General features: G+C 43.0%; 3 protein-coding genes across 6 annotated transcripts in view; 1 reads left to right on the forward strand and 2 right to left on the reverse strand.

The window, feature by feature from the left end:
• The window catches only part of LOC148397389 (uncharacterized), a 28,039-nt gene extending 16,857 nt beyond the window's left edge, over positions 1-11,182 (reverse strand). The window contains exons 1-3 of one of the 3 annotated variants that reach the window (XM_088376277.1): positions 11,073-11,182; positions 10,881-10,897; positions 8,297-8,441 (exon numbers count right to left, since the gene is read on the reverse strand). In XM_088376277.1, coding sequence (XP_088232403.1) covers positions 8,297-8,441; positions 10,881-10,897; positions 11,073-11,130 — 220 coding nt within the window. In that variant the 5' untranslated portion in view covers positions 11,131-11,182. The other 2 variants (XM_088376278.1, XM_088376279.1) reach the window with 2 other exon arrangements.
• ccnh (cyclin H) lies at positions 10,554-14,674 on the forward strand. The gene is made up of 10 exons (XM_088376276.1): positions 10,554-10,677; positions 10,905-11,023; positions 11,111-11,233; positions 11,345-11,418; positions 11,566-11,779; positions 11,865-12,028; positions 12,101-12,171; positions 12,243-12,351; positions 14,434-14,497; positions 14,571-14,674. Exons 2-10 carry the CDS (start codon positions 10,907-10,909, stop codon positions 14,595-14,597), a joined length of 963 nt encoding a protein of 320 aa, XP_088232402.1. The 5' UTR covers positions 10,554-10,677; positions 10,905-10,906; the 3' UTR covers positions 14,598-14,674.
• On the reverse strand, positions 12,529-27,291 carry rasa1a (RAS p21 protein activator (GTPase activating protein) 1a). Of its 2 annotated transcripts, none has more exons than XM_088376275.1 (26): positions 26,102-27,291; positions 21,469-21,621; positions 20,526-20,661; positions 20,264-20,334; positions 19,929-20,046; positions 19,753-19,784; positions 19,609-19,661; positions 19,384-19,534; positions 19,221-19,299; positions 19,027-19,150; positions 18,792-18,948; positions 18,613-18,700; positions 18,312-18,392; positions 18,057-18,214; positions 17,902-17,978; positions 17,622-17,794; positions 17,402-17,561; positions 17,194-17,336; positions 16,892-17,007; positions 16,695-16,781; positions 16,386-16,453; positions 16,183-16,271; positions 16,039-16,116; positions 15,782-15,916; positions 15,622-15,701; positions 12,529-14,033 (listed from the first exon to the last, which is right to left on the reverse strand). In XM_088376275.1, exons 1-26 carry the CDS (start codon positions 26,611-26,613, stop codon positions 13,985-13,987), a joined length of 3,168 nt encoding a protein of 1,055 aa, XP_088232401.1. In that variant the 5' UTR covers positions 26,614-27,291; the 3' UTR covers positions 12,529-13,984. The 2 variants fall into 2 exon arrangements, with proteins under 2 accessions (XP_088232401.1, XP_088232400.1); XM_088376274.1 differs by lacking the exon at positions 12,529-14,033 and adding an exon at positions 14,717-15,546.
• Between the last annotated feature and the right edge of the window lie 379 nt (positions 27,292-27,670).

A 27,670-nucleotide genomic window follows, 5' to 3' on the forward strand; every position in this document is an offset into this window, starting at 1 on the left:
CTTTAGTGAAGGGCTGAGAGTACGAATTAAGATCTTGATGACCACTGTGAGGGGACCTAGGCTACATATTGATGTTAGAAGTGGACAGGCTCAGGGGTCCGCGGGAGGCTGAGACTGCGGGAGGGGCGTACGGTAGTTTGTGGCCTTCCATGGTGAGAGGTTTGACAAGAGAGGAGCCCCTCTTTAAGCCCTCATTTGATCTGGCAATGGGCAGGTGATCCCGTGCTTGCTTTTGTGTCCCACCGCAGGGGTTTATCCACCCCGTCATACCTGGCGCCCTTCGGGGCACCTTATTTGGAGAGACGCTAATTCAGGTCCGGCCATCCCCGCCGTCACAGAGGTCCTCCTGATCATAGGCTGGCAGGGTCAGCGCCACGCTGAGTCAGCAGGGAGGCCCGATGCCTGCTTCGTTAATCCCCCTCACATTCTGGGAGGTGTCAGAGGGGCAAAGTTCAGAGATGGAGCAGTGAAGCCATCTTCCTGGTTCTTTTAGGCAGGATTAGCGGGCCCGCTAGGGGGTTCGTCCTCAGAAGCGAGGTCTCACTCTGGTCATCGAGGGCCACATCTGACGAGACCAGACTCTGGTTTGCTTCCGTTGTCAGACCAGATGTCCACAAAGTTGACTTTGGTCGGGTACGCTTCAGAATTGCAAACCCTGATCGAATGGCAAATTATGAAATGATTTGTCATAAAAATGCAAAATCTTTGCCGATCTAACCCAGCCAATCAGATCTGTTTAAAGTCTAGTACCAAGACTTGACCAACTAACTGTTAATAGTCCCGATTAGCTAGCGTGCAACCTCAGGGTTCATTCCCTCACATTGGCTCGCTCCCATTATCAATAAACCGAGCTGCTCGACGCCGCGGCGCTTCATCCGAGCCCACTCAAATCACGTTAGCTCGTCAAATCAGATTAGCCCATCTTGCGGCAAACGCACTATTAATTCCGAGCGGTTACGTCGGCATCCTCGCGGTCGTCAGAGCCGCATCCAACGGGGTCAGGTGTGTGACTAAAGAGATATTTTAACAGTCGGTGACAAGGTGGCAGTCCTTCGTGCTAGCATGTGTGTTTCGCGGCACACACAACACGTTGTCACCTCTGTGACCCGGCGCTGTCACAAAGGGTCGAGCTGGTGACAAATTGCTGCTGTTTGTGCTGTGGAGGACCACGCTTTGTTGAGTGTGGGTGGTGGCAAGGACAAAGGTGCTTGGAGGAGTGGGTCTGGTGCTAAGGACAAAAGTTGTGTCGGGAGTGCCAGTTACTGTGAGGCCGCAAACACGACGAATTTAATTTTCCAGATTGAGGTTATAATACTTTTTTTTTTTCCCCGTGATAGATTTTCATTTGTTTCAGTTTCATTTAAATTGAGCAGGTTGGCTTCTTTTTGTATTTAAAAAATATACTTCATTTAGTTTTTATTAGTTTTAGATTTCAGTTTAGATTTTAGTGAGTTTTGTAAATATGAAATGTAGTTTCATATATTTTTACCTATTTTTTTTAGCAACCATTTTTACTTTTATTGTCATTGCCCATAATAACCGTGGACCAGACCACTGTTTATAAATATAATACACATCCATTTTTTAAATGACTTGTTCATGGCTTATCTGAAGAAACCGTAAATATAATACCTTAAATATTCTTCTGTATAAAGATGGAGGCAAATAATGCAATTTGTTCCATATTCAACAAATGCTGTCTCCAAAGACTCTCTCGTAACTTTCCTTCGCCCAAAATAGAATGACGTGTTCCCCTGTTCAATTTCTCCAAATTCCGAGTAACGCGCTGATGCACGGCTTCCACACAAAACTATTACACTCTTGGACAAGAAGTGAGAACGAAGGTCGTTGTGACTCATATGCATGCCGGGAGGTGGAGTCAGCCAGTCTGAGTGTCTGAGGCTAATAACAGTCGAGTGGGAGGACGAGGTGCACCGAGTTAAAAAGGCTTCGGGAGGCTGTAGGCGAATGTCTCCAAATAAGCGTGCACCTCTCCACGTAAACTGTTCTGATAAATGGTGATGGGCCTTCACTGTAGTGCGGTGCTGAAGGCCGTTGAAGAGCAACTTGCACTTTACTCCTCCGTATTGCCAAACTGGAATGTTTTCATGAACGTATTTCCTCCAATAGCGATTATTTACTCAACGGGTAAGCGTACAGGATTTGAAGAAGTAAATTGAAATATTTTTGTTTCTTTCAAGAAAGTTCTCATGACTTGGTTGGATGAAAGAATAACTTGGCCGTTAAATATTTGATGAACTTGAAAATGCATTATTATGTGTCCGAATTTTAATGGATGGATGATTAAGGTTTACGCAATGATTTATACCGCCCAATTTTGGATTTAAAAAAAGAATATGGAATTCCGGATGGTGTTTTGCGCTTTCACGGTTGCTAAATTTACCTATAAGCCATCAAAGTTCAACAGTTACATGTCTCTGTGGTATTTTGTGCGAATGTTCTGGCGACAAAGACAGTTCTCAGGAAGGCTGATTAAAAAAAATATATCTGTTTATGGTATGCAGAATCTCAAAGTTCCAAGATCACCACAATTTGCCTTCATTTAACACACACTGGTAAATGTCAAATTCCCGAGTCAGCCTAAGTACACATACCAGCATAAAATTTTAAAATATATATTTTTTTCATTCCTTTCAAGAAAAGCCATCGAATTTCAAGGTGAAAGAATAATCTTTAGGGTTATTGCTTTTAAATATCAAACCGGTTCGAATTTGTATGTAGAATACAAAATACACAGACTGGCAAATAATGCATGACGTCAGCTAGCTGTTTTGTTATCAGCTGTAAAACTGCAACCAAACAATTAAAAATCGGCAAAACATCGGCGAGAAAAAAATCACGAGAACTGATAAGCTTAAAACACGACTGAAATCAAATCATGCGTGTACAACGGATATGAAGAGGCACACACACACACACACACACACACACACACACAATACAGTGTTTTGCTTTTTTTTTGCACAGGAGTTTCTATGGAATAATTGTCAGGATGAGCCGTTTGGAAGACGACTGACAAAAGCAGAGCTACGACAGTGAAATTTGTTGCGGAAACATGAAAACGTGTCACACATTCATCTCCAAAAGAAATGCAATATTTATGAATCATCCGAGTACTCTCGGTTTTGCCCACACACACACGCACACACACACACACGGCTTGTTTAAGTATTCTCAGCATTCCGTCCACAAATCTTTTCCCACATCTTTATGCGTCTCCCTTATAGCGTTCCTTCATAAAGGGATTAACATGCAGAAAGGCCCCGTTAACATAACAATGATAGAAGTGTTTAAAAATCCATATTTTAAAATGGGAAGGTAATAATCACCGTGTGAAAGTGACTGTACATCAAAGGCGCTCGCTCAACTCTGATGGTGAGAATAAAAGAAAAGCCCCGCCCTTTATTTTCTCATGGTTGTCACAGTAAATATAATATGAATTAAAAAAAAAATGAAAAAAAATCAGTAGCTCATTTCAGACGTGCTGACTGGTCGCAAACTCATAATTACAAGGACTCCATCAAATATTTGACCTTTATAAAAATATGATGGTGTTTAGTTTTATGGAATGTTTATTATTGTAATATGCTCAAGGGCATCCATTCTACTTCCAATATCTCCCTGCCTGTGTCACAATTTAAAAAAAAAAAACAGTTTTTCCACATTGATTAAATAATGACGTGACAGTCCGACATTGTATGATAAATATGATATGTGAAAAAACTCAAAATTTACAAGAAACCACCCGAACTAAGGAAGAACAAACAATCAGAGATTGAAGTCTGTCATCCAAATACAAACTGATACCTATTTAGCATTATGCTAATACTCCAATAGCCGACAAGAATATTAGAACCAGTTGACAGTGTGAATTTTTTTTTGCATTCTTTTAAAGCTGGACATTTGGACACAGTTATTGTCTACCCACTCTTCAAAAATAAAGTTTTTTTTCTGTTTCTATTTTTTTTCTATCGGGTGTACCTGAGAGCAAGTAGCCACGAAGTGCATTAAATATTCTAATGAGATTTTATATTACATATGGCACACACACTGAACAAAGTACTGTCTCTGCTAATTGCAATGGAAAGCCTTGAAAGTAAAGCGAGGATCTTACAAATTTTTAGCGAGGCGGCGATTAATTGGAGCTATCTGTTTGAAGACCTCCTGCTATGGTTAGACAAGCGGCTCCTTCGTCTTAAAACGCAAGCACGCCCGCCTGCACGCACACTCGCGGGGCTACTAAGAAAACAAAGCCCCACTAATCATTTGAAGCCCTGCGCTTTGTAGGTGGGACTCCATCATTATCAGACGGCAGCAGTGTGGGGTTTTGTTGGTTTTAGCTTTGCATCTTCAATCAATGGCTCACAGGAAGAGCTTTAATCAGCCTCCTAATGCAGCTGTACAAGAGGTGGGCCGGCCCATTGTCTGGCCCTGAAAGGCCCATCCGGGGGGAGTCCTCTCGCGTTTCTTTACATTCACCTGCTGGGCCCTATTGGCTCTCTTTCTGGGAGAAAAGGACAAGGGGGAATGAATAAAGAACACGGGCAAAGTGTGGCTGGGCTCAGTCGGCCTTTAGGCTCATCAAGGAGCTCCTTGTCATCGCCGCGGTTTGGCCGGTTAAGCCTCGGTCGTCTCTTTCCCAGGCCAATTCAGACGCTCCGAGGAGCCGGCCGGAACGACGGGCGACGACCAACGGCGAGCCGCAACACGGCCATGAGCTAATGATATGCTACTTGGGGAGGGGGAATGGAGCAAGTACGAGCATTACGCCACATTACGATCTAGAATCGTCACAAAGAAACATCCTTTAAATCTACAGATATTTGGAATAATGTATCGCAGGCACATCATTTAAGAGGTTAAAAGCACAAAAATGCTAAATTACGTAAAGTGATTTGAGTGCAGTACTGGGCTGCAGCCAGCAGAGGCACTCTTGATCTGGTCGTAAGCAGAACATGTCAGCTGTGCTATTTCCTAGTAGTCTTTAATGTGTCATCTTTTATGTTTTTCAAAAATCACTATAATCCATGATTGATTTCTATGAATTATTTTCGATTACGGATTTGGTTGATTCTGATGGAATCAACAAGAAAATGATATGGCGACTTTGCTATTGTTACATGTTCGATAAATAAATCTGACTGGACTTAGATAATAATAACAATAATAATAATATGATATATTGTATTATAATCATGTTTGATTGGTTGAAAAACATTTTCCTTGATATGCTGCTTTACATTCCCTAAAATAAAAAATAAAAATCTTGATCCATTGTGCATGATTTTCAAGAACAATTAAGGTCCAGTCTAGAAAAAAGCTCAGTTGCAAAGCCCATTGAATGATGTTCTTACCCCATCTAGTGAAGAGTGAGAGTAGTTCATTTGCTCATTTGTGCACATGTGTGTGTGCACGCGCACGTACGTGTGCATGCAATCCTATAAATTAAGCCTTCAGAAAAAATTTAAACAAAATGAAAATGCATCGAGTACTGCTCAAAATTAATCGTCATAATATAAATTAATCATATATTCTTTTCACATTACTGGTCTTAGCACGGCCAGAGAATTTAATTTAAGGCTGGCATGGACATCAAATATTGGTGAACAAAATGTTTGGCTCTCTGGTCAATTTTATGACAGGGTCATGAAAATATTCCAAATGACATCTTAACATTTCTGATAACATATCATCATGTCCCATCTCTTGCTTCCTTCACAATGTAATGCTCATGACATTTCCAGATTTTAAAATGCACGTAATTTGCACAGAGCGAGCGCTTCGGTATGATGAGTGTGTTTTCCGCCACAATGAAAAGTATAGTGTAGCTAATGGCTGCGACCACCTGACAAGGTTTTTTGTGGGGCGTCTACAGGAGGCCAAAGAAGAACTCCTACACTCAGACAAAAGGGGGATGGCAACAATTAGGAGAACAAAAGATGGCTGGCTGCAGAGATTAAAGAAGAATCAGAGCGAGCGGCAACACAACACAAGCAGGAATTATTACTGACAATAAAAAAAAATACTTTCTGCTGAAAATAAAAATGTGTTTCATTTTATCCAGTGAAAAGAGTACATATTTAAAACCTATCTTGCCTAATTTGTGTGATTTTGACAGCCACTTGCTGGCGAAGGTCAGCTATTCACCTGTAAGTAGCAAAATTACCCCTCATCTAATTCCTGCAGTCTTTCAGGTGCAGCCGACAGCCTGCTTTGCATTTTAATGCCCACCACCTGGTTATTAAATCTCTGAGGGTTTTTTTTTGGTCTGAAAAAATGATTTGGGTTGCTGGGCAACCAGCCTTGATCAAGCAGGCCACATTCCTTAAACCTTAAACAACCAATTCTTATATCCAAGCATGCTGCTACTAATTAGAATACTAGAATCCACGCTATTAACCTTTACACGGCACTAGTGGATATTTGAACTCTGGAAAATTATGAAGTAAAAAGCAAATACATAACCGGTTTTTGAAATAATAATAGTAATCATGGTATGTCGGGAAAATCGACTTGTCTTGTATATATTTACTTTTAGGGTATTATCATTGCCATTATTTCTGATGGTTCCTTCATCTATTAAAGGTTATCAATCAATCAACTTGTTTTTTTTTTACTATGTTGTGTCATTATCACATGACAAGGAAGATTAAATACAAATGTAAAATGATTGTTGACAATTAACATATAATTTAAGGTGCGGTAAAAAATTAATTAAAGCAAAAAATAATAGCATTGCATACTGTACGGGATTACACACACACACACACACACACACACTGCAGGGCCTTACAGACAGTAAAAAAAAAAATGAACGTGTAACAAAGATAGGAAACACGAGCTGAGCATACTCAATTAAATCAAATGTACCGACTTTAAATACGTGACAGCCTATTTATACTGCAACTGGTTACTGCACATATGAGATGTGTAAACACACACACGCACAATTCTTTACATCCAAAAAGACTGATTGAAATACTGGCAATTATTTACAAATGAACACGAGTGACCCCGATTTAAAAATTTCTGGTATGTAAAATTCAAGTCCCATTTTACTGCATTTCTTTCCCACGATCAACTTCATGAATCTTAAAATAAGAAAAAGATAATGGCATAAATCTCTCCCAATGTGCCTGAAGTAGAAAAAAAACGTTTTGTTTTGTTTTTTTAGGTTTCCATAAACTCAACATGTGCTTTTAAGTGTGATATGAAAAATGCATGGTAATTGTGTCTCTGTGCACCGAAGCAAGCCGGCGCTGGGCTGGAAGACAGCTTGTGACGTCTGAACTCTGTGATGTGGTACAGGCGTGTTAGGCCAGAAAACACGGAGGAATCCTGGGAATCATAAAAATGTTTGCAAGAAGCACCTACTATTTTTTTTTTTTTTTTGCATAACCCATGCCCCCCTAAGAATAATCTTAGCACCCCTGGCTACTATTTTATAATGTCAGTGGGACTCAGACAAAGTGTTATACTGTACGGGTACAAAGAAAAAAGTACAGGCTAGCAGGCTATTAATTTGCACTTAATTATAGGTTTTCTTAAAATAATTGTTAGCCTAACAGCATTCTTGTCATGCTGACAGAGTTTTTTATTTTAGGCGATATTATGACAGTAAGCTAAAAATAACTTGGACAGCAATTAGGCTAATAAATTTTGTCGTCTTTACGTTGTTCCAAAGTGAATAAGAAGTATCAATCTTTGAACTGCTGTTTGGACGACACAAATTCTGTAGTTCCTTTCCGTGAATTTATAAAACAAAACATTTTGACACAAAAAAGTGTGCATGTCTTTTCAGGTTGCTCAGTGTGAATACATTGATTTGCTTTTCTTGCTCATCTCTCAGGTGCTTGTTGTATTTTCCGGAAACATTGACAAGGATGCGCGGGCTGCTTAGTATTCACTTCACGTAAAGTGGGTCTGTGTTCCTCATTTAGTTCTCTACTGTACAGCTGGGGAGCTGTCCGTGGTGCTGCAGTGCTATGCAAATGAGGCTGTGTTTGAATAGAGATGGAGGTAGACACAAAGCTCAATTAGAGAGCGAGTTGGGGGGTGGGGGGGAGTCAGCGGGGGCGCGTTAAAATGTCTGCAGGGAAGGGGGAAGGGAGGACAAAAAAAAACCCAATGCCAACCAGAGGAAAGCAAACACATTCAAAGCAATTTCTAATTTCCTTTCCCAAACCTGTGGCTCTCTGAGGGGGTTTCACCCGCACTACACAAATCAAACCAGCATGCACTTCCTGCTTTGTTTTAAGCTCAAAGTCACACTCACCCATGCGGCAAAATATATGAGAGGGCGGGAGGTGATTGGTGGCCATCTTGGTGTCGATGCCCAGCTTCGGCGCACATGACCCAGTGCCTGGATGAGTGTCCTTGGAGGTGGCTCTGACATCAAGCACCGGTTGCCATGGTAACGGCTGCACAAAAAAAAAACAGAAGGAGGTCATGTTGTAATGGAGGGAAGAATAATTAATATGCACACGGAGGGGGTGGGATTTAGAATCAGGCTTTAATTGCATTTGTTGGTGCGTGAAGCTGAGCTGCTTAACAAAAATGAAATTGAATGAGATTTTTGTGAGCTCATTGGTCAGAGAAATCATTTGCATGGCTGCCAAGGTTATTTCCAAATGATTTCCTTTGATACAAGAGAGACGGGCTTCATATATGTGGCGGTAACTATTGTATCGGCCTTCCTCCTCCCAGATGTGTACAGCCAAGGTGACAATGTAGCAATCCATCAGTCTGTGCTTGGATTTCAGGTGACATTGTATCCACAAATTGCAATCTTTTCATATTTTGTGCATGAAAGGGTTTGTCATATGCCAGCAAAGACACGATTCAAGGTGGAGGCTAACTTGATTAGAGAGGCACTAAAATCAAGAAGATGACAGCAGGGGCAAATCTATGATGGAAACTCAAGTGAGACTCTGAAACATAATATTGCATCGGACTTAATGCATTTATAAAATAACGGTCCTAATAAAATTGACAAAACTGGGAAAATTAGTTTAAAACTATGTTTGTATTTTTAAGACCTATTATATTAACGAACTTAATGATATAATGACCTTGCATCTTTGAGACACAATGTAGAGACGAAAAAATGCCGCAGTCAACCGTACCTACTTTACATAATGTGTTTCAAATTTAAATGAGGCACCACTCATTATGTGTCACAAAATGAACACTTAAAACAGATTCAAACAAGCTATAAGAGCAAGCTTCCAAGGCAGAAGAGGAGCCTGTAATTCTAAAAACGAAAGCCCAGACGAACAGCCCCAAAACATTTACTCGACCAACATTCATAATACACTATATAATAATAACAATAAACATTGCTTCAATCTTATTTTTCCTTTCATATGGCCCTAAGAGGACTTTATAACTCCTGAAATGGTCCCGGATAGGTTCAAAGGCAGGGTTTGAGGATAATATTATACATTGATAATAATAAAAATACAGTACATCATAACTACATTTATCACCTGTGGTATTTTAGGAGTGCTGAGATAGGGTTTAAATATGCCCCTGTCTTGCAAAGTGATCACACCGTTTCCCGTAAAACATTGGCGAGAGTATAAAACACACACGAGGGCGGTTTTGCCCATCCAGCAAAAACAGGCAAATGCTTGGGGCCTGAGATTTCCAGGGGGTCCCCAAAAGTCTCATAACAACTGCATTGTTCTATGATTTAAACTAATAATTATTGTTTTGGTCTTCATGTGTCCACAAAAAAAAAAAGTTGGGATGGGCGAGTACCAGTACTAGTTCTTGGCCTTATTTCAAAGTATCCTTGCATGCACACACACACGCACACACACACACATTGATCTCATCAATATTGCATGATTCCTTATGTTTATGCAATGCAGGAAAGGCGCAAAGGGCTGAGTTGGGGTAAACGCGCACAGTCCTCCCACGAACAAGCAAATCACAGACAGACTTAACTTGTAATGGCAGAATACAGGAAATTTTTGGTTTGTTTGTTTTCTCCCAAAAAACACATACCCGTTCAAGCTCAGTAATTCCTCACTTGTGGTTGCAGGCAGGCAGGCTGGGCTGTTAAGGACAACAACACCGAGCACCGAAATCAAACCGTAGCTCGTGCTGGTATGCAAATGAGCGGCTCTTGCTGAATGCATGTGCATTCATTATTCATAAATGACTCCTGTTTATGCAAATTGCGGTGTGCGGTATTTCGGGCGGGGTGTTGAGTGGCGACGTTTCAAACAGCCTGTGATCACTGATCAAGCGCATGCTGGTTAAACTAATGCACGTTTTGTGCAAAACGGACCAAAGGTACATTGAGTAGTGAACTGTAAAGGGTTATACATTAGAAGAAGAAAAAACACAGTAAATAATATATTGGTGATAAGTGCAATCTATAGAGTAATCACATGAATATTATATATATTTTTCTATCTTTTAGTGTGTCAGTGTTTATTATAAAAATAAAGTAAACTGGTTTGATTCAGACGGTAAATCAAAAAAATTAAAATTTTGATGCGCAGTCCAATCATCATTACGGTAGCGTCATCAGCAAGCGACGACATGCTGTGACGTAAACACATGAGACTTTCATCAAATGCAAGCTATTTCATGAAATTAACGGATGCTAACAAGCTGCTATCTGACAAATTGTAGTCGTTAAGGGTAAATATTTATTTTCTAAATCTCGAGTATTAGGTAGGAATTACTGGGAGCTGACGTAAATTAACATGCACGACAACCGTAGCTGGACGATGCTTCGAAACCATTGCACACGAACGTGCAGGAAATAAACGCAACAGCTAAGCAATTTGTTTCTCGGCTGTAAAATTAAATGTCTTTATGTTTGCTATATCTGCAAAACTTACTTGCTGTGACGTCTTCTCTTGCAGCCATGTTCCATAACAGTTCCCAAAGAAAATATTGGACGTTTAACAACGAAGACGAGTTGGAACAATTGAGATATGAAGCCAACCAGAAGTTCAGGAAGAAGATAAAAGAAAGCGGAAAGGTTAATTTCAGTAATAAAACCACGAATCTTGCAACTTCATCCTGCTTACCTGAATTTGACCAAGCCTCTTGTTGTGCGACTCCACAGCACCTGCTCAGTGAGTCCATGTTCCTTGACCGTCACGAAGAAGATGTTCTCTTCCGGAACTATGAAAGGACACTCCTGGACTTCTGCAATGTGTTCAAACCTGCAATGCCGAAGTCTGTTATTGTATGTATTTTCAATTTTAGACATCAGAACAAATTACAGTGAACCCGTTTACTTGGATATGTGCAATGAGATTCATCACTTCCAGTTGACTGTAAATTATTTTGCGTGCAGGGTACGGCTATCATGTACTTCAGAAGATTCTACATGAACAACTCTCTAATGGAGTACCATCCAAAGATTATTATGTGAGTACAATTTTTCGTTTTAAATACAAATATTTACACTTGACTACTGCTTTGTCATCAGTTAGTGGCACTCTTCAACTTTTGCACCAAGGAGCAGGATGGGGTTTGTCATTTCTTACGTCTTTTTCCCTTTCTTCTCTGTTTCAGGCTGACGTGCGCCTACCTAGCCTGCAAGGTGGAAGAGTTTAACGTATCCAGTACCCAGTTTGTGGGCAACCTGGTACAGGAGAGCCCGGCCGAACAAGAACGTGCTTCGGAGCAGATTCTGGAGTACGAGCTGCTGCTTGTCCAGCAACTCAACTTTCACTTGGTGGTCCACAACCCTTACAGACCCCTGGAGGGGTTGCTGATTGACCTCAAGGTGGGCCCACTCTCAAAATGAAACAAATACAATAGAACATAAACTAAACAGTTTTCACCGCTTTATCTCAACTCTGACTGTCCAGACCAGATACCATACCCTGGAGAACCCAGAGTCTCTGAGGAAGAACGTGGATGACTTCCTGGCATATGCAGCCATGACTGACGCGGGGCTGCTCTTTTCCCCCTCGCAAATTGCACTCACTGCTATCCTAAGTAGTGCTTCGAGAGCTGGCCTCAACGTAGAAAGGTAGGCCGCTTTGAGATTTTGGTCTCGAAGTTCTTACATCACAAATATATGCAACAATGTGTTGTTCTCTAGCTACCTTACTGAATGCTTGGGACTTAAGGGCGAGCAGGAGACCTTGTCCAAGATGTACGACTCCATGAGACGTGAGTAACCCGTCCACAAGATGGCGATGTTGCCTCTTCTCCATGACTAAACCTCCACACTTCCGCTGCAGGGATCAAAAGCCTCCTGAAACGATATGAACTTCCAAAAGCTGACGAGGTGAATGCTTGCAAGCAGAAGCTGGCGAGGATCCACGCGGAATTGGGTCCAGGTTCAAGCAAGTAAGGAGCATCTTGATTGATGTGAAATGAAGCCTGCGTGGAATCTCGGAGACAAACATTGCTCAGTGTTGAGCGACACTTAATGTCGGTCTTTACATTAGCATCGGTGACTTCACGGTTGCACGCACAGCCGTTTCCATTCGCCGAGCCGAGTGAACCACCACCACCGAGTTTGCATCATGTCACAACAGTTTTTATTTGACTAGGTTGTCATATCTAAGATGCAAAAAAGGTTCGAGTTTCAGGTAGAAAAATAAAAAGGAACACATCATCGAGCATATGAAAGAACAAGAAAGTACAGTGCGGCACATCACGTTGCCGTCGGGTCTCCCGTACCTGGTGGCACAGCCGACGGCGGTGGTGGTCCTCCCTCGTTGAGGTCTGTGGTATCGTTACGTGCACACTTTGACCTACATGACAGGCACAGATTCAGACAAGGAGGCAAAGCCAGACTATGACCAGCAAGGCGTGCTGGGTGTGGGGTATTTTCAGTTGGAAGCTTTCCATGGGGGTATGTTCCATTTCTTTAGAAGTTTATAGGAAACGACACACCCCCCAGTTTTGCAACCCTAGCGTGGAAGACAACAGAGATGTGGTGATGTGGGCCACGGGAGAAAGGGAGAGACTGCAGATGAAGCGGGGTACATGCGTACTGGCATTTGTCGTGACGGAAGCGAGCCCAAGTAGCGCTCCTTTTAATGTGACTGTATAGTCCAACTAAGGAAAAACTGCATTCGAGATTAGAGCAAAAGATTTTCAGTACAATTGCTCCCTCTAGTGGTACGCAATATTATTAAATGTGCAAACTGCAAAATGTTACAGTGGGCTATTTTAATTTAACGTAAATTTAAGTTGAGCTTACTTGTATTTAACCTTTAGGTAAAATGGAGTGGCATTTACCGGTTTAGTTTAAAACTGCGACTCGAGCTCCTTGTATCTTCATTTTCCGTCGGGTCTCGTTTAGGATGTTCGACATCAGTACGCGTGTACCCCGCTCAAGTGAAAACTTCAATCAACGCGCTGACATCTTTAGTTGAGAAGAACAGCGTTTCTGTAGCAGGATCAACACATGCACAAGACAAGTTACACACGTCTCCTAAACAAGACTACCGTTCTGCCGTTTAGCTACGTCATACAAACACATTTTTGATTCTCTATCGCCAAAAGCAGCATATTAAAAAAAAAAAAATGTAACAAGTGTCGTGGGGTGGGTGGTTTGTCCAAAGGGGAATTAAGGCTTGTGTAGTCTCCCGTTCAAATTCCCTGACGACTGCAAACGATGCTACTTTACTGCTTCACCCCCCCCCCCCCTCCCCCTCTTTATGTCCATATCCATGGAAGGGAGTTCATACAGTTCTGCAGCTGAACGTAGGCTCAGGTCCATCATCAGTCGCTCCAACACAGTGTCTATAGCATATTTTGGGAAAGGCTTTGGAAGTAAAATGTTGACATATGCAGCCACGGTGTTTCCACCCACCCCCTTGCTCTCATCTCAGTAGGGGGCCAGCTATTATTGCATTTGAACTATGGAGATAGTAGGCCACATGCTGAGGACATAACCCGAGGCCCCCGGGACAAGGCCTAGGCTCTTTCTGGCCAGCACTTTTGACTCTCAGGTGTGATTCCACGGAATTCACATGACCTGGATGGCGGCTGCCAGTGACATGATGGTGCACTCTGTCCTGGAAGATAAAGTGGAAGGTACAGGCTGTCAATATGTGGGTGGGAGTTGATACTCTAGTGCAGTGATTCCCAACCAGTGTCAATAATCCATAATCTATGCCAGCGCTTTATGAAGACAGGGAAATGCTCGACCACGAGATGGCACAGCACATTATTAACTTGCATTTTTTTTTTTTAGTAATGTAAAATACGTACCTTGGTTCAATAAAGGTTGGAAAACACTGCATCTAGTCTATATAAGTACTTACTTGAAATGGAGTGATGGAGTGAGGGGGAAGAACTACTCCTAATGAAAACTACAATCTAAGGTTGCATCAATGGAAATGGAAGATGTTTGGTCACAACACTGATCATAGAGCTCAACAACAGTCAACTGTTTTTTTTTTTTTTGTGTGGCAGCAAACGCAAGCGGGGGTACGAGGAGGAAGATCATGTGGCGAAAGAGCCGCGAATACAAGAAGAGGTAAGATTACGTTTTGAATTGACGTGGTTCCAAATCAGCTTTTTGTCTTCATATGTGTTGTTTTGTATCACAGGATTGGACGGATGAAGACCTCATATGACCAATCTTCCTCAAAGTGACCAGTTTGAAGTCGTGACAAAATGTCATTGTGCATTACAAATAAAATGTATTTTTTTACACCCTGTCTTGAATATGACAAAGAAGAAGCCCATCAACTACTTAAAAAAAAAAACAGTTTAATAAGTGCATGCATGTCTGATACAGTCTGTACTATTTTCCAAAAAAATCTGTTGTAAACACTTTGCATCATACTTGGATTCTCAGATTGTTTTTTGCCTAGATTGCAAAATTTTGGTGGGGAGAAAAAAAAAAAAAAGATCTCAACCAATTAAAACAGCAAGTACAATCTGACGAAGAATAATTCAGCTCATCTCTCTTAAATGCTCATGATTCCAGCAAGAGAGTTTATTCTTATATAAAATAACCAGACATTTTCCTCCAAAGACTTGGATTCAATCTAGAAAATTTAACAAAACAAAAAGAAGCATGCTCATTTCAGCGCTTCGCCTTACATTGTCACAAACTTAAAAAGTCAGTCGCTACTTACAGTATAAAAGCATCCTCGCTCGCAATCCAGTTTCAACAAGACACAACAAGCTTCTTCATGTCAGTTTCCTCATACGAAGCGGGAGAGGGTACACTTTGGCAATTTGTGCTAGAAAAGCATGGCGGGTACTGAGAAAGCTTTCAGAATCCAAACACTGTCCCTTATGTGCAAGGGAACCGATTGTACCCAAAGTTGGAATCATTCACACAGTTCTAAAAGGGGAGGGGGGGGGGGGGGTCCAGTGCAGCCAGCTGTCAGTCACTGGTGCATTGCTTGTACTCAGCTGTTGTTGCATAGCTCTCATGGTGAATGGGACAACACGGATGGATATGGGCGGGACTATCCGACACCTACGTTATGGTTGGCGGTGGATGGGGTTGCCATGGAGATGAGGGTAGAACATGCGAAGTCTCCCCAGTGCGGCACCCCCCAGTGGCGGAGACTTGTCGTAGGGGAGGGGAGATGGGAGTGAAGTAAGATGCAGGGGAGGGGGGGTTCGGTGATGATGCGGTACTACCTGTTGCTGTTGGACATGGCATACTGAGCCTGCTTCTGTTGGAGGAGCTCCGTGATGGCCAGCAGCTTTTTTAACACATGCTGGGACAGAAAGAAAATGACACCGGTTCAGTTTTTTCCTTCCTACAGGAGATACGTTCGTTTCAGCACTCGTGTCTCACCTGCTGAGCCCCCCTCTCGTTACTGAGCGTCCTAAGCTCGTCTGAGTGCGTGGCGCAGAGCTCGTGCAACGCGGCCAGGTCTCGGGACAGATCCGTCCTAAAGTGCTCTGTGGTTTCGGGGAGATCACGAACGTTCTGCAAATAAAGTCCCGACGTGTGAAGAGTCTGATATTTAAAGTGTGTGATTGGTGAGAGCGGCTATCCCCCGCCAAGAAGTGGCGTTCAAAAAAAGAAGAAAAAAAAAAGATGGTACTCACCCCCAACTCATCCAGAAACATGATCATCCTATGCTTATTGTTTTTGATAAAGGGATTCACACCCTCCATATAAGGCTCCTGTGTTTGGACACAATGACACGATGTCAGACGATCACACCATCTCGTTTTGGGTCGGTTTCATACCTTAGCACCGAATTCCACAAGGTTGGCAAGGTTCTGAACGGACTTTGCCACCAGCGTGAGGGTCCTGCCGGCTGTTGAAGACGGAGGGTCTGCAAGAGGACAGAAACGAGATTAAAATCACGTTCAGACATTCATTGAACGGAAAGGAAAACCCGCTCAAAGAGCTTGACGACCAATCGAATTTATTGACGGGCACTGCTCACCGGCAATGATATTGAACATTCTCGGGTTGAGGATCGCGGGACCGATGAGTCTTAGAAAGACAAAACCACTGGAGGACAAAAGACAGGAGAGAGACAAATGGTTAGCTTAGCTATGAAAAGCAAACTATCTTTGAATGCCTTGAGATCTTTATTTGCTACCAATGAAGTAATTGCAACATTATAAAAGGTTAGTGCCTCCATTTATCAGTCGTGTGAAAACCCAGTTCACTGTTTTCAATTCAACGAGGCGAGTAAGCAGCAAGAAGTTCATTTTCATCAGCAATAATAAAGGAAGAAAACGGTGTTTACCTTACAACTCTGGTCCTCATGGTGGTATTAGTTGGCCATTTCTGCTGCACAGATTTTTGCAAGCAGCCATAAATGAATCTTAGCGTCCTGGAACGATAACAATAAGAGTTTTATCGGGGCTCCTTGGAGACATTGCCTTCGTGTTATCCAAGCTCAAACGTGAAAAGGAGTTTTATAAAAGTCATTGGTGTGCTTACGGTGGTAGTATCTCAGCAGCCATGAAGATCTTTTCTACCAGTTCTGACAGGATGTTGAGGAGGTGAGCCAGGTTCAGGTTGACATCCTCATTCTTTTCCAGTTTGGAGGGGTTCAACTTGAAATGGGATAGATGGAAACCATTGCATTTCCATTTATTTACAGTTTTCGTGCTAATATTGGCCGCTTCGGTAGAAATATGAATAATTGTGTTGCTTATCTTTCCAAATTTTTTTTAATGTGTGTGGTGAATGGTTACTTCAAAAGAAAATGGCTGGGATATAAGTAGAGACGTTGGCTTTACCTCACAGGACTGTTTGCTCTCCATGATCTTGAGGATGGTGTCCTTGAGAGCGTGATGGACGAAGGGCGTGGCCGTGGCTTTCATGTACTGCTCCATCAGCGTGCTGGCCAATGTGGTCGCCCGGAACAACGTTGTGGCTTCATCTGTCCGCAAACAGAGTTAGCTCAATCGAAATTGATTATGCAAAGCATTTTTCCCACTTCCTCACCCTCCATGCTAATCTCTCGATCGTTGAGAGTCCTGAGAAGAGGGGCTTCGGCCTTTTCGTGCCTGAAGATCCTCAGGAGGAGACTTGCCAGTAAGGTGCGGTCCTGACCGCACACGTGGGCCAGAGCATAGATGACGTGGAACTCTTTCTGCAGGATCATCTACATGAAGACACATATGTGGTCATTGTGGACTCAAGAGTGAATCGCAGCGGAACTGACCTCTTTAAACTCGCTGTACTCTTCTTCGGGCATGATCTTCTCCATGGAGTAGCGTGCGCGTACTCGTAAGGAGCCTGGCTCGATGCCCTTCAGAGGCACGTGGGAGCTGAGAGGGAACCACTCGTCAATCATCTGGCCCTTCTGCAGACGGCTCAGCTGGCAACGCATGAATACTACGCCGTAGAAGCGGCATCCGAGGAAGAGCAGAACCCAAATGTTGGAAAGATGAAATTATAACAAACAAAACAGGCCAGACGTCAAAACAGACGGATGCACGTACAGATGTCGCTTTCTTTGCTCTTTTTTGTCTTGTTGCTCAGGCTGATCTCAAATCTGTTGATTTCACTCGAGAGGTCGCTGGAAACAGACAAAGGTGATGATTTCTAATTAAGTAGGCAAGGCGTTCCAATGTGAACGCGTAAAAAGGGGGCTCACTCAAAAATGAACTCCTCGGTGAAGACGGGGTTGGGCCCCTCCCTCGGGTGCGTTTTGGCCACCTGGACGTTGTTCAGGTAGATGTTGCAGTAAGGGTTGGTGAAATACTTCACCGGCAGCTTATGGGCCTCCTCCACGTAGAGCACCAGGCTGCTCACCTAAGATAGAAGAGACCAGCTCAGACTTCAAACAATATAATTTTTTGCAAAATACGTTTACCGATTCTCGAAATGGTGAGCAGTCACTCTCGCATACCTGTCTCAACCTTTTGTTGGAGGTGGGCTGAGTTGTCTTCCTTAAGTTACTGCAGAACGTTTGAAGGCATTTCATCCAATCCTGGGACAGAAAGAAAAAGAACATTAAAACCACAAGCAACTTTGTCCCCAAAAAAAGATCATAGAATATTATTATAAATAAATATTATGAATATATTATATGTAATATATATTATTAATAATATTATTATAAATAAATATTGTATAAAAGATTTTATATATAAATAATATATAGATATTTTAGCACTTTAAGTGCTTGACGACTCGAGAGGTCTTATTACCTGCGCGTGCTCTGGAGCTTCCCCGGCGAAGTAGAAAATGTATTGTTCCTCACTAAAGTGCTGGACAACAATCTGGAAACAGTTTGGCCTGAAAATGAGCAATAAAGGAAAAAAAAAAGAAGAGCATTGAAATACGCCATACTTTTTCCAAACAGCCTCACCAAAAAAAAAGAACATACCTGCCAAAAAGGCTGTCGTGAACGCCATATACTGAGCACACGCTTAGGTCGATCAGTCCTTTGGGTTTGGTGGCTCTTTTCTCGCTCTCAAAGTAGATGAGCTGGGCATCGTTACCCTCCAGGATAAAATAGAGGTTCTTCCACCGTTTGCCTTTACCTGGAAGCGTTTAAATTAAAAGGAAAGTCATCACCACGGCGACGTTTATGCGGCAAAAACACAATTTGTGCAACACACCTTTGTTGAAGAGGAGGTAGCCTTTTTTCACAATGTTTTTGTAGAACGCATCTTTTGGTTTTCGCCTGATTGTGTTGTAAATTTCTCTCCCGTCCACCGTGTCAGTGATGACTTGTTCTTGGTGCTAATTGAATACAAACAAGAGGTTACAACCGGACACGAAGATCATCGCTATACCATTTTAAATCCACTACCTGGACTGAAACGGGATCTTTCAAGTTGTAACCCTCGACAATCTGCTCTTTCTTGTAATGCTCGATGATGTCGTCGACGCTATCGGACACGACAACGCAGAGGAGACGGTACGTTTAAATTGTGGTCATTGTGAGTGTATGTTTTTTTTTTGTGGCCACACACCTGTTATAGTACCTCCCTCCCATCATGTACTGGTTGTTGGGGGTGGGAGAGATCTTAAACCTTTGGATGTTCTCATTGGTACGAAAGAAGAGGGAGTAGTCCCCAGGCGTGTTGTCTGACGGCCGCACGAGGAAACTGCACACCTGGCCAACTGTGCACGAGAGTCATAATTCACTTTTTGATAAAAAACAACTTTGGCGCATGGGAGTGAAAGAAAAGAGTTACCCGTCATCAGCAGGTTGTAGGCTTCTTGTTTTGTGATCTTTCCATGATACCAGCTGGGGAGGATCAACATAAAGAATATTGATCAGTTTATTTACATTTAGCTATAAATGGCAACCATAAAATAATCATAATCGGAAAACCTACATTTTTCCCTCATGTGGATCCTCCTCCCGGCACTGGAAATGTATTAACAGAAAGTTGTCCCAAAAAGTTTTTTTGTTGTAAAAAGTGTATAACGTTTGGAATGGTTTGTTTTTGCTACTGTTAGAGTTGCAATGAAATAAAACGACACAAACTAAGCCAATGCCGGATCCGCTTACCACCTCCTCCACCAGATCCTCCACGATGAGGCCCTGCTCCTCCGTGCGAACGTTGGTCACCCACATCCAGCCGTCGTCCAGTTCGTTGTGAACGATGAACATGTCTCCCTTCAGGAAGCTGGAGATGCATAGTTTGGTTTCGTAAGCGGAACTACGTCACATAAAATGAAACTGGTTACAATCATTCCCACTAACCATGGCCCACTTCCTGGTATTTCTGATGTAGTATGAACTAACCAGTAGAGGTCAGGCTTGAGCAACATTTGAAGTGCTCAGCCGTTCAACCACATTTCACATGTTTCTGCTTGACGTGCAATTTGAATATGAATGCTTACCTGATCTCATCAGTATCTGGCACTTTGGTGTATGGCAGTATGGCCCTTACTCTCCTCCTGTCTTCTACAGGCTAAACAAAGACAAAAATTGAGGCAATTATTTCTCTTCCCTTCTGAATGTGACATTTACAATATGCTACAATTTCTCCCGAATCATTATGCAAATTCCTCAAATTGCTCTACCAAATGTCAAGTGTCGAATGAATGTAGTTTAGCGCTTTCCTGGTATTTTTGTACAATGTCAACAATATTTTAGTCGAACCTCTGGAGGGGCCACGGGCCACTGCAGCTTTTCTCCTTTGAGCAGGCAAGACACGTAGCTGTAGTAACCAATAAGGTCGGATAAGGAAGAGAACCGCCTTCCGCCTATGTAATAGTCCCCACACATGGCAATTATCCTGAAAAAAAAACACAAAACAATGAGAAGTATTCCATCATCACAGAAATATTTAACAGTTTGCTTATATGCGGCAAAAATGTGGTAGAAATTAAGACGATAAAAAAGTTTGCAATTGCGTATACCCCCCACAAAAAAGAAAAATGCTACAAATGTATTCCAGCTAGTTCTTTGACTGTGTTTAAATTAATCTGCAGCGAGCATTTGAAGTCGTGCAATTAACCTGATGTTTATAATTCATTTAAAGGGGCCCTTTTTGCCCTCCCCCCGGCAATAATTACATTATGGCCTCACACTAATGCAATGAGTGAAATATATGAAGTCATTGATACAAAATTAGAACAGCATACTTTGTCCTGGGCACAAAATATAAGTCGGAAAACATACAGTAAATCATCTTCGTTAAGATGAGTTGAAGGATACAATGCAAGGAAATATTGCGTAACACTGTACATTCTCACACACAACTAGCGTCAGCTTGACACGAAAATCGTCCACCGGAAACTATACCTCCTTGCCGTATCATCGCTTCAGTTTCGGTGGTTTTCCAACCACAATCGAAGGCAGCAAAATGATTGGGCAATATATGAAGTCAAACTAGCCAGCTACGTGATAGCGTTTATGAATTGGACATAAGACGCTATCGCTTTTGGTTTCCGAAATGACTGGTGGAAAATATGGTCGATGTAGTACGACTTGCTTTATTTACATCCAAAGACATCTACTGCAAGTCATTGTCGTTCGTGTAACTTTTATTTTTTTACAGCTCGTGCCACACCGTGTCCATTTTCCATGTGTGGGAACTTACCTGAAATGGTTGACCACATTGGTCATGCTGAGGAAAGACAGGACAAAGGAACCGGGCCGGCGGTCACTCTCCCTGATGAGGTAGCTGCCGTGGGTCCGAGCCTGGCGCAGCCGCTCCTCAGCAATGGTTCGGTCCAGCTTGCCATGGTACCACCTGGGAGAACCAAACGAGGCGATTTAGGGGTGGCTGCTGACTGATTGTTTTTATTAGCAATTACTTTAACAGCAATACCTATAAACTTGTTGGTTGTAATAAATCACCTCCAATTCTGAAAACTCAACTTGTTTATTCAAAAGCGGCAAGACAAATCTGAGCGGTCCTCCAAAAGGAAAAACCTCAAAAGATGACTTGATCTCATGCTTACTGGCTTTTAGAAATCGTATTCAAATTTTCATCAGGTGAGGCTGTCCTTTCTCAACGGAGTTAAAAAATTAACATGCTCGATCCAAATTTAGACCACAAGTGCCTTAAAGGGCAACCATTCAGGTGAAGAAGAAAAAAAAACAAATCCTGCAGCACTTCTTGTAACAGGAGAGCTAAAAGGGCTCCCGTGTAGTTCTGAAGCAGCGAGTCACTTTTTTGGAAAGAAAACGCCTGCAAGCAAGGAGAAGAAGCCAGGAGTAGGAAAGTGAAGTGGGGCTTTGAACGGATTGGAGTGATAAGAGTATTGAAGAGGGCGATTGAGTGCAGCTCAAGAGTTGGGCCAAGTTGCAGCAAGGAGCCAAGAGGACAGTGGGTGGGAAATCATTCTGAAGGACGAGCCAACGGGGGAAAGACAAAAAAGTGTCAGAAAGCAGCACTCAGCACATCACTTTACAAGTTTGCCTCCAATTATGACCACATTACGGTTTAAAGCATTTGCCATCCCGGAATGGCGCTATTAATTACACGTGTAACATTTAAAGAACACAAATTATACGTTCGACACGTGAAGTTCATTTGCATTGCAAATTTTGACATTTTAGTCAACTGCCCACTATGGTGTATTTCGAATAATGTGATTTTCCACAGTCACCCTTAAATGATACGCTACATAGCCGTGCTGGTGGTTATAGGAATAGACCCTACTCTCGACTTGAGGAATGCCCCGTCATGTCTGAACTTGAACAGCGAGCGGCATGGTGACGTTCTGTTTCTCTCCATGACTGACACCCCACTCAAGGGAAGGTCATGCATTCTGCATTTTCCCCCCCACTTGATAAACAAAAGCAGAACGGGGACGTTTTTAACAATATGAGGTCAAGACTGGACGGAGACCCACCACAGCGCAGTGGCACCAAAATATGTGGAGTGGCCCAGTGTCATGTTATCATGAGGCGAGATGAAAAGGCAGATAATTTTAGCGTTTCCTGCGAGCGAGGTTGACTGCCTGTTGGCTGTCAAGTCAAGTATCACTTAAGATTGTTGAAATTGAATCTGTCGAAATAATAAGGCCGCAACCTCGGCAGGCCCGCTTTAGCAAGTTTGAGGGACACAAAATGGTGACCAAAACGGGTAGTCGAAGGCAGCTCAACATGAATTAATGATAATAATTTTGCGTTTGCATGTAGACTTGACCTAGAAAATATTCAACGGTGTCTCACAGAAAAATAGGGAAAAAAAATGGCCCACTTTTTGGTACTTGCCACTTGATCGTCCTGTGTGCAATTTAACCAAAGTATCAAAATCGTTAGTCAATTTGTGAGTATTAAACGTGCACACCACTCATTAACAGGTATTTTAAGGATTAGCAACAGTTTCTATGCTTGCACTAAATGTGATTAGGCAATCGCCAATAAATGGATTAGCTTGTGCACTAGTAATTATTTTGAAATCATCAGAGAACTCGATGCTTGTGTACATGGCAACGTCAAGTTTGCATGACTTTTGATTCGTGTTATCTCACTGGAGCTGCCAAAATTCATTAAGGGGGGGTACAATACATGAAGACAGAATCGTAACAAATCGTCCCGTCGACTCGAAGGATGTAACGCGTATTATCGAGTCAAGAAATCGGATGTTAAGAGTGGAAGATGAATCGGAATCTGGAGCAAATCAGCAGGTGCCGTCAGGAAAGCTGCTCGGGAACGTAGCGACGACTTACGGACGCCCCACTTACGATGAGTTCACCCTCTGCTGCATTTCCCTCCGCTTCGTCCCGTGGTCTCCCGAGCTGATGCGGCTACCGCGTGGTCGACCGCGAGCTTAGACACGGGGAGCCGAGCCCAGGCGGCTTGAAATCCAAATAAGCCATGAGCGTGCGACGCCGCTGTCGCCTTGATGTGTTCATCCCCGTCGACGTCCGCGGATATAGGACGAGGGCGCAAAGACTCAGACGAGCGTCACTCCGGCATTTATTTTGACTAACGAGGTCTTTTATCCATTAGTAGGGTTAATCGTTCTTATGAAGGAGAGTCAAGTAAAGTGTAGCCCTGCAGTTGTTGCTCTTACGTATCCTCCTCTGACTTTCCTGGCTACTTCTCTTCCCTTGCCCCCCCCCATCATAAAAACCACCAGCATGCAGCCGATTGGTTTCTGACTCAGTGGGACACAAATGGTAGGGAGTGGCAATTTTGCAACCACAATACACATTTTGATGCACATGGGCAGATCCTCGTCATCATAATCCCGTGATGTGCTTAAAGGCAATCATTAATATAAGGCTTTGCCCCCTCAGATCAAACGAATGAATTCAATCGAGGATCCTGTTAAGGTTACAATGAATGGCCGAGAAGTGTTGAAAAACAGGATGCTGGAGAGAAAAGGCAGGGCAGAGAGCCGATTGGAAGGGCACCACAGGACATTGCATAATACGTCGAAAATGTATGGAAACTTTAGGCTTCTCCCTCATTAAAGACTTAAATACGGGACGGGTGCTGCAAATATAGGTAAGAGACCAAAAATACATGTCTCCAAAGGGAGACAGGTGGACCATTTTGGAAATTTGGTAACTCAATCACACTCATGGTAATCATCTTCAAACCGAGCCCTCAATAACTCCGGGAAACCCTTCTCTGACTTAGGCGGTCTCTAATCTTCGTGGAAACTTGAAAATCTACGACTCATTTCCCAGAGTTGTTTGTTTAAGCTCGGGCATTAAGCTGGCGCTTTCTCCAGGCAGTAGCAATCGACCCTTGTGGGACCGATTGGAGCTTGACTTTTTCCCAGTGTCACATTCTTATTGCAGACAGCAAGATTATGAACGGCACGTTGCGGAAAGTGTTTATGAATGTCTCTCGCTCGTGGCACTCTGTTCAATGTGGCGAGTTAAGCTTTTCACGGTCAGTGTGCAACGCGCACTTCTATCGGGGGGAAAATGTTTTCCGCTGTCCACTCTTCTAAAATACACTTCACGAGCCGCTAACTCAAAGGAATTGAACAGCAGTCTCGGCCTCAATTGGTGAAAACATACAGTCACTCCAAATGGTGCGACTAGAAAAGCACGGGAAAAATTCTTATCCATGTATCGAAAATGTAGTTTCAGGTCAAATCTCGAGTGCAGTCAATTTTATGGTTGACTTGGCGGCACAATCAAAACAGTTGGATGCCGGAGCTCCTGCTTGTTTGTCTCATCAACAGGGCAGGGCGGCACCCAAAATAAAAGCTGAATCCACACTCCAGCCTTTCCATATCTCATAGCATGAGGGCCAAAAATGACATAATGCTGCACTTTGCTAATGAGAATAAAACTAATGTCAAGGCTGTATGAGTGCTGTAGAGTCATTTCAGTGTTTACAGCGGAGATGGGGAAGTGTTTTGGTTGCAAAACGTGAATAATTCTGAAATGGGTCACAAATGTTAAAAATATTGATCACGTAAGCTGATAAGCATCGTCAAAATGACTTATTGTATGTTGTCATCTTTTCATGACATCATTAAAGACTGAGCAGCGCAAAGTAGCACTAGAAAAGATTACGTAAAAGATCCCGCTGCAGCGTCAAACTATTTAAGACAATTCTGGGGCAAAGCGAAACACTCGGAGGGCTTCTGTCAAGACTTAAAAATCTCTCCTCTGTATGTAAATCCACCGCTAAAGCGACTGACTGGATGAAGAAATACATCATGTAAAAGTTTATTGAGACAATTTGATTCATGTTTTGACCACCTTGGTCCCTTTTAGAAAGAAACGACGTGGCTGTTAGCATTTCAACAATGACCCCAAAAACTAATTAGGAATGTGAAGAAACAAACTGGATCTTTGTCTGAAAGATCATGGAATCCATGTTGGCCTATGCTTTCACCCTCAATGAGGCTGCAGTCTGACAAATTGTCAGTTGAGCATTTCTGCCGATGTGTTTCCAATTAGTCAATGCTGTTTGTGCATAAATGCATGCTGGGAGAAAAAAAAAAGAGTTTTTATGTGGTGTAGAGAATGAGAATCACAGGCAGCAGAGAACAAACTAAAAAAAAGGACAACTGATTGGTGGATAGTTATAAAGCAATGATGGAAAATAAATCCTTATTTCTCAGGATGAGCTGTTCTAATCAAGCTGTGTTGCATGAACCAATGACACCTTCTCAGATGAGAAGTGAAGCATCTTCAAGACAGGGCAATCTAGTTACAATCTATATAATATTTACAACTGTCCTCCAACTCTATTTTTGCACACCAAAACTGTGTATTTGCATGCATCATTACTGTTATTGTACTCACTGGTTTGTAGGCGGTGCAGAGAGGGGGAACACCACCTCTTCCTCCTCGTATTCCGGCCCATCTTGCAGGTCGTTTTCATCCATCGTGCCGCCACTACCTGTAGAGGGTGGGGGAGGAGGTGGAGGCGGTAGTGGGGGGAAATCCGGGACTGAGGATGTGGGTGAAATCCGACAGGCCGGTGCCTCCGAAGTGGGAGAGCCGCACATGCCGCCCACGTTCCCTGAGCTCGTTCCCTGGAAAAGTGAATGTCCACCTCCGCCACTCCCTGCTACGGACAGGGACAGGGCAGATCCGCTTATATCCCCACTTGTGAAGGGATAGATCACACTCATGTCTGGGAGCGAGTCCGGAGATGTGTTTAAGTGTTGACGGAGGGCTGGCACAGGTCCCAAATCCGCCGCCCTGACTCCGGTTGACCTGGGATAGCAAGGGAACGGGGCCGTCTCCGGGCCTCCTCCGCCCGTCCCCGACGTGACCGAGCCCGTCTCCTCACTGCTGACCTCCGCTGCCATCGTTCCGGGGAAATACGTAGAGGGGAACAAGTCCAAAAGGGAGCCCGCCCTTCCCCTCTTTTGTTACGACGCTCCGTCAGTGTTTGGGCTCCCGGGAAACAACAGCAAAAGTTCAGCAAATTGCCTTTTAGCCCGTCAGCTAGCGTTAGCCCACAAGCTAACTTTGCTAGCACGCGTTAGCTTTACCTCGCATTGCTAGCAGGTCCGAGACACTTGATGACTTCTTTTTTTACTACGTCCCTCATTGTTTCCTGAGATTAAAGTTTGCACCGTAAAAGCACATGCTGAGTCTTCCAAACTGAACATCAAGTCTCGAGTCTGCTTCTTCGCTTGAACCTCACCTTCGGCACTATCGTTGTGTTGTTTTATTGTCACTGTTGTGTGTGTAATCCTCGTCTCTCTCTCTCTTTCTCTCTCTCCCTCTCTCTCTCTCTCTCTCTCTCTCTTTTAAACCACTGATCTTGCTTTCTTGCGTCCAGAGTCCGGTCGTCGCGAGCGTTGTCCACAAACCACCCGCTCCTGTCGCCTAAACTCACGGCGCGGTGCGTTGGTTGGCAACCCCGAGCATATCGCTATGTCCAAGTGGACATTTCTTGCGCGCTGGGAGCGAAGTTTGCGTTGATTTCCAGGTTTTTGCGCTGCTGGCTTACTCGCTCTCCCCCTCCCCTTTCTCCCCGCTCCCTCGCCCACTCCCCTCTAGACACTGAGCAGACCAAACCAATCGAGCACAGAGCGACACGGCTTCCTTCAATCCATGCAGTCTGCGATCACTAGCAGGGCTGAACTGCATTTCGCTTATTTATTTATTTATTTATTTATTTATTTATTTATTTATTTATTTATGGGGGGGTTACTCTTGATTTTAATGAAGATAAATTGATGGGGACATTTTGGCATTATAGCAAAGAGTGTTTATTCTTCATTCATATAACATTTAATATTTAGGCAATAATTACCGGAAAACAATGCTACAGCTGTATTGTCATTTATTTATGTATGTATCTGTAAAATAGAAAAGATACAGACATACAAGTGAAAAAAAAAATGCTTTCACCCT

Source organism: Syngnathus floridae, chromosome 5 (genome assembly GCF_059516105.1).
Source record: "Syngnathus floridae isolate MCC-2025c chromosome 5, RoL_Sflo_1.0, whole genome shotgun sequence".
NCBI classification, from domain to species: Eukaryota; Metazoa; Chordata; class Actinopteri; order Syngnathiformes; family Syngnathidae; genus Syngnathus; species Syngnathus floridae.

Coding starts and splice junctions, on each gene's coding strand:
- rasa1a (XM_088376274.1), bottom strand. CDS start 26,613: ATGGCAGCGGAGGTCAGCAGTGAGGAGACGGGCTCGGTCACGTCGGGG. Junction 17,337..17,401: donor TCGAGAGATTAGCATGGAGG/GTGAGGAAGTGG, acceptor GTTTGCGGACAG/ATGAAGCCACAACGTTGTTC. Junction 16,782..16,891: donor GCTGCTGAGATACTACCACC/GTAAGCACACCA, acceptor TTATCGTTCCAG/GACGCTAAGATTCATTTATG.
- ccnh (XM_088376276.1), top strand. CDS start 10,907: ATGTTCCATAACAGTTCCCAAAGAAAATATTGGACGTTTAACAACGAA. Junction 12,172..12,242: donor GATGTACGACTCCATGAGAC/GTGAGTAACCCG, acceptor CTTCCGCTGCAG/GGATCAAAAGCCTCCTGAAA. Junction 12,352..14,433: donor TTGGGTCCAGGTTCAAGCAA/GTAAGGAGCATC, acceptor TTTGTGTGGCAG/CAAACGCAAGCGGGGGTACG.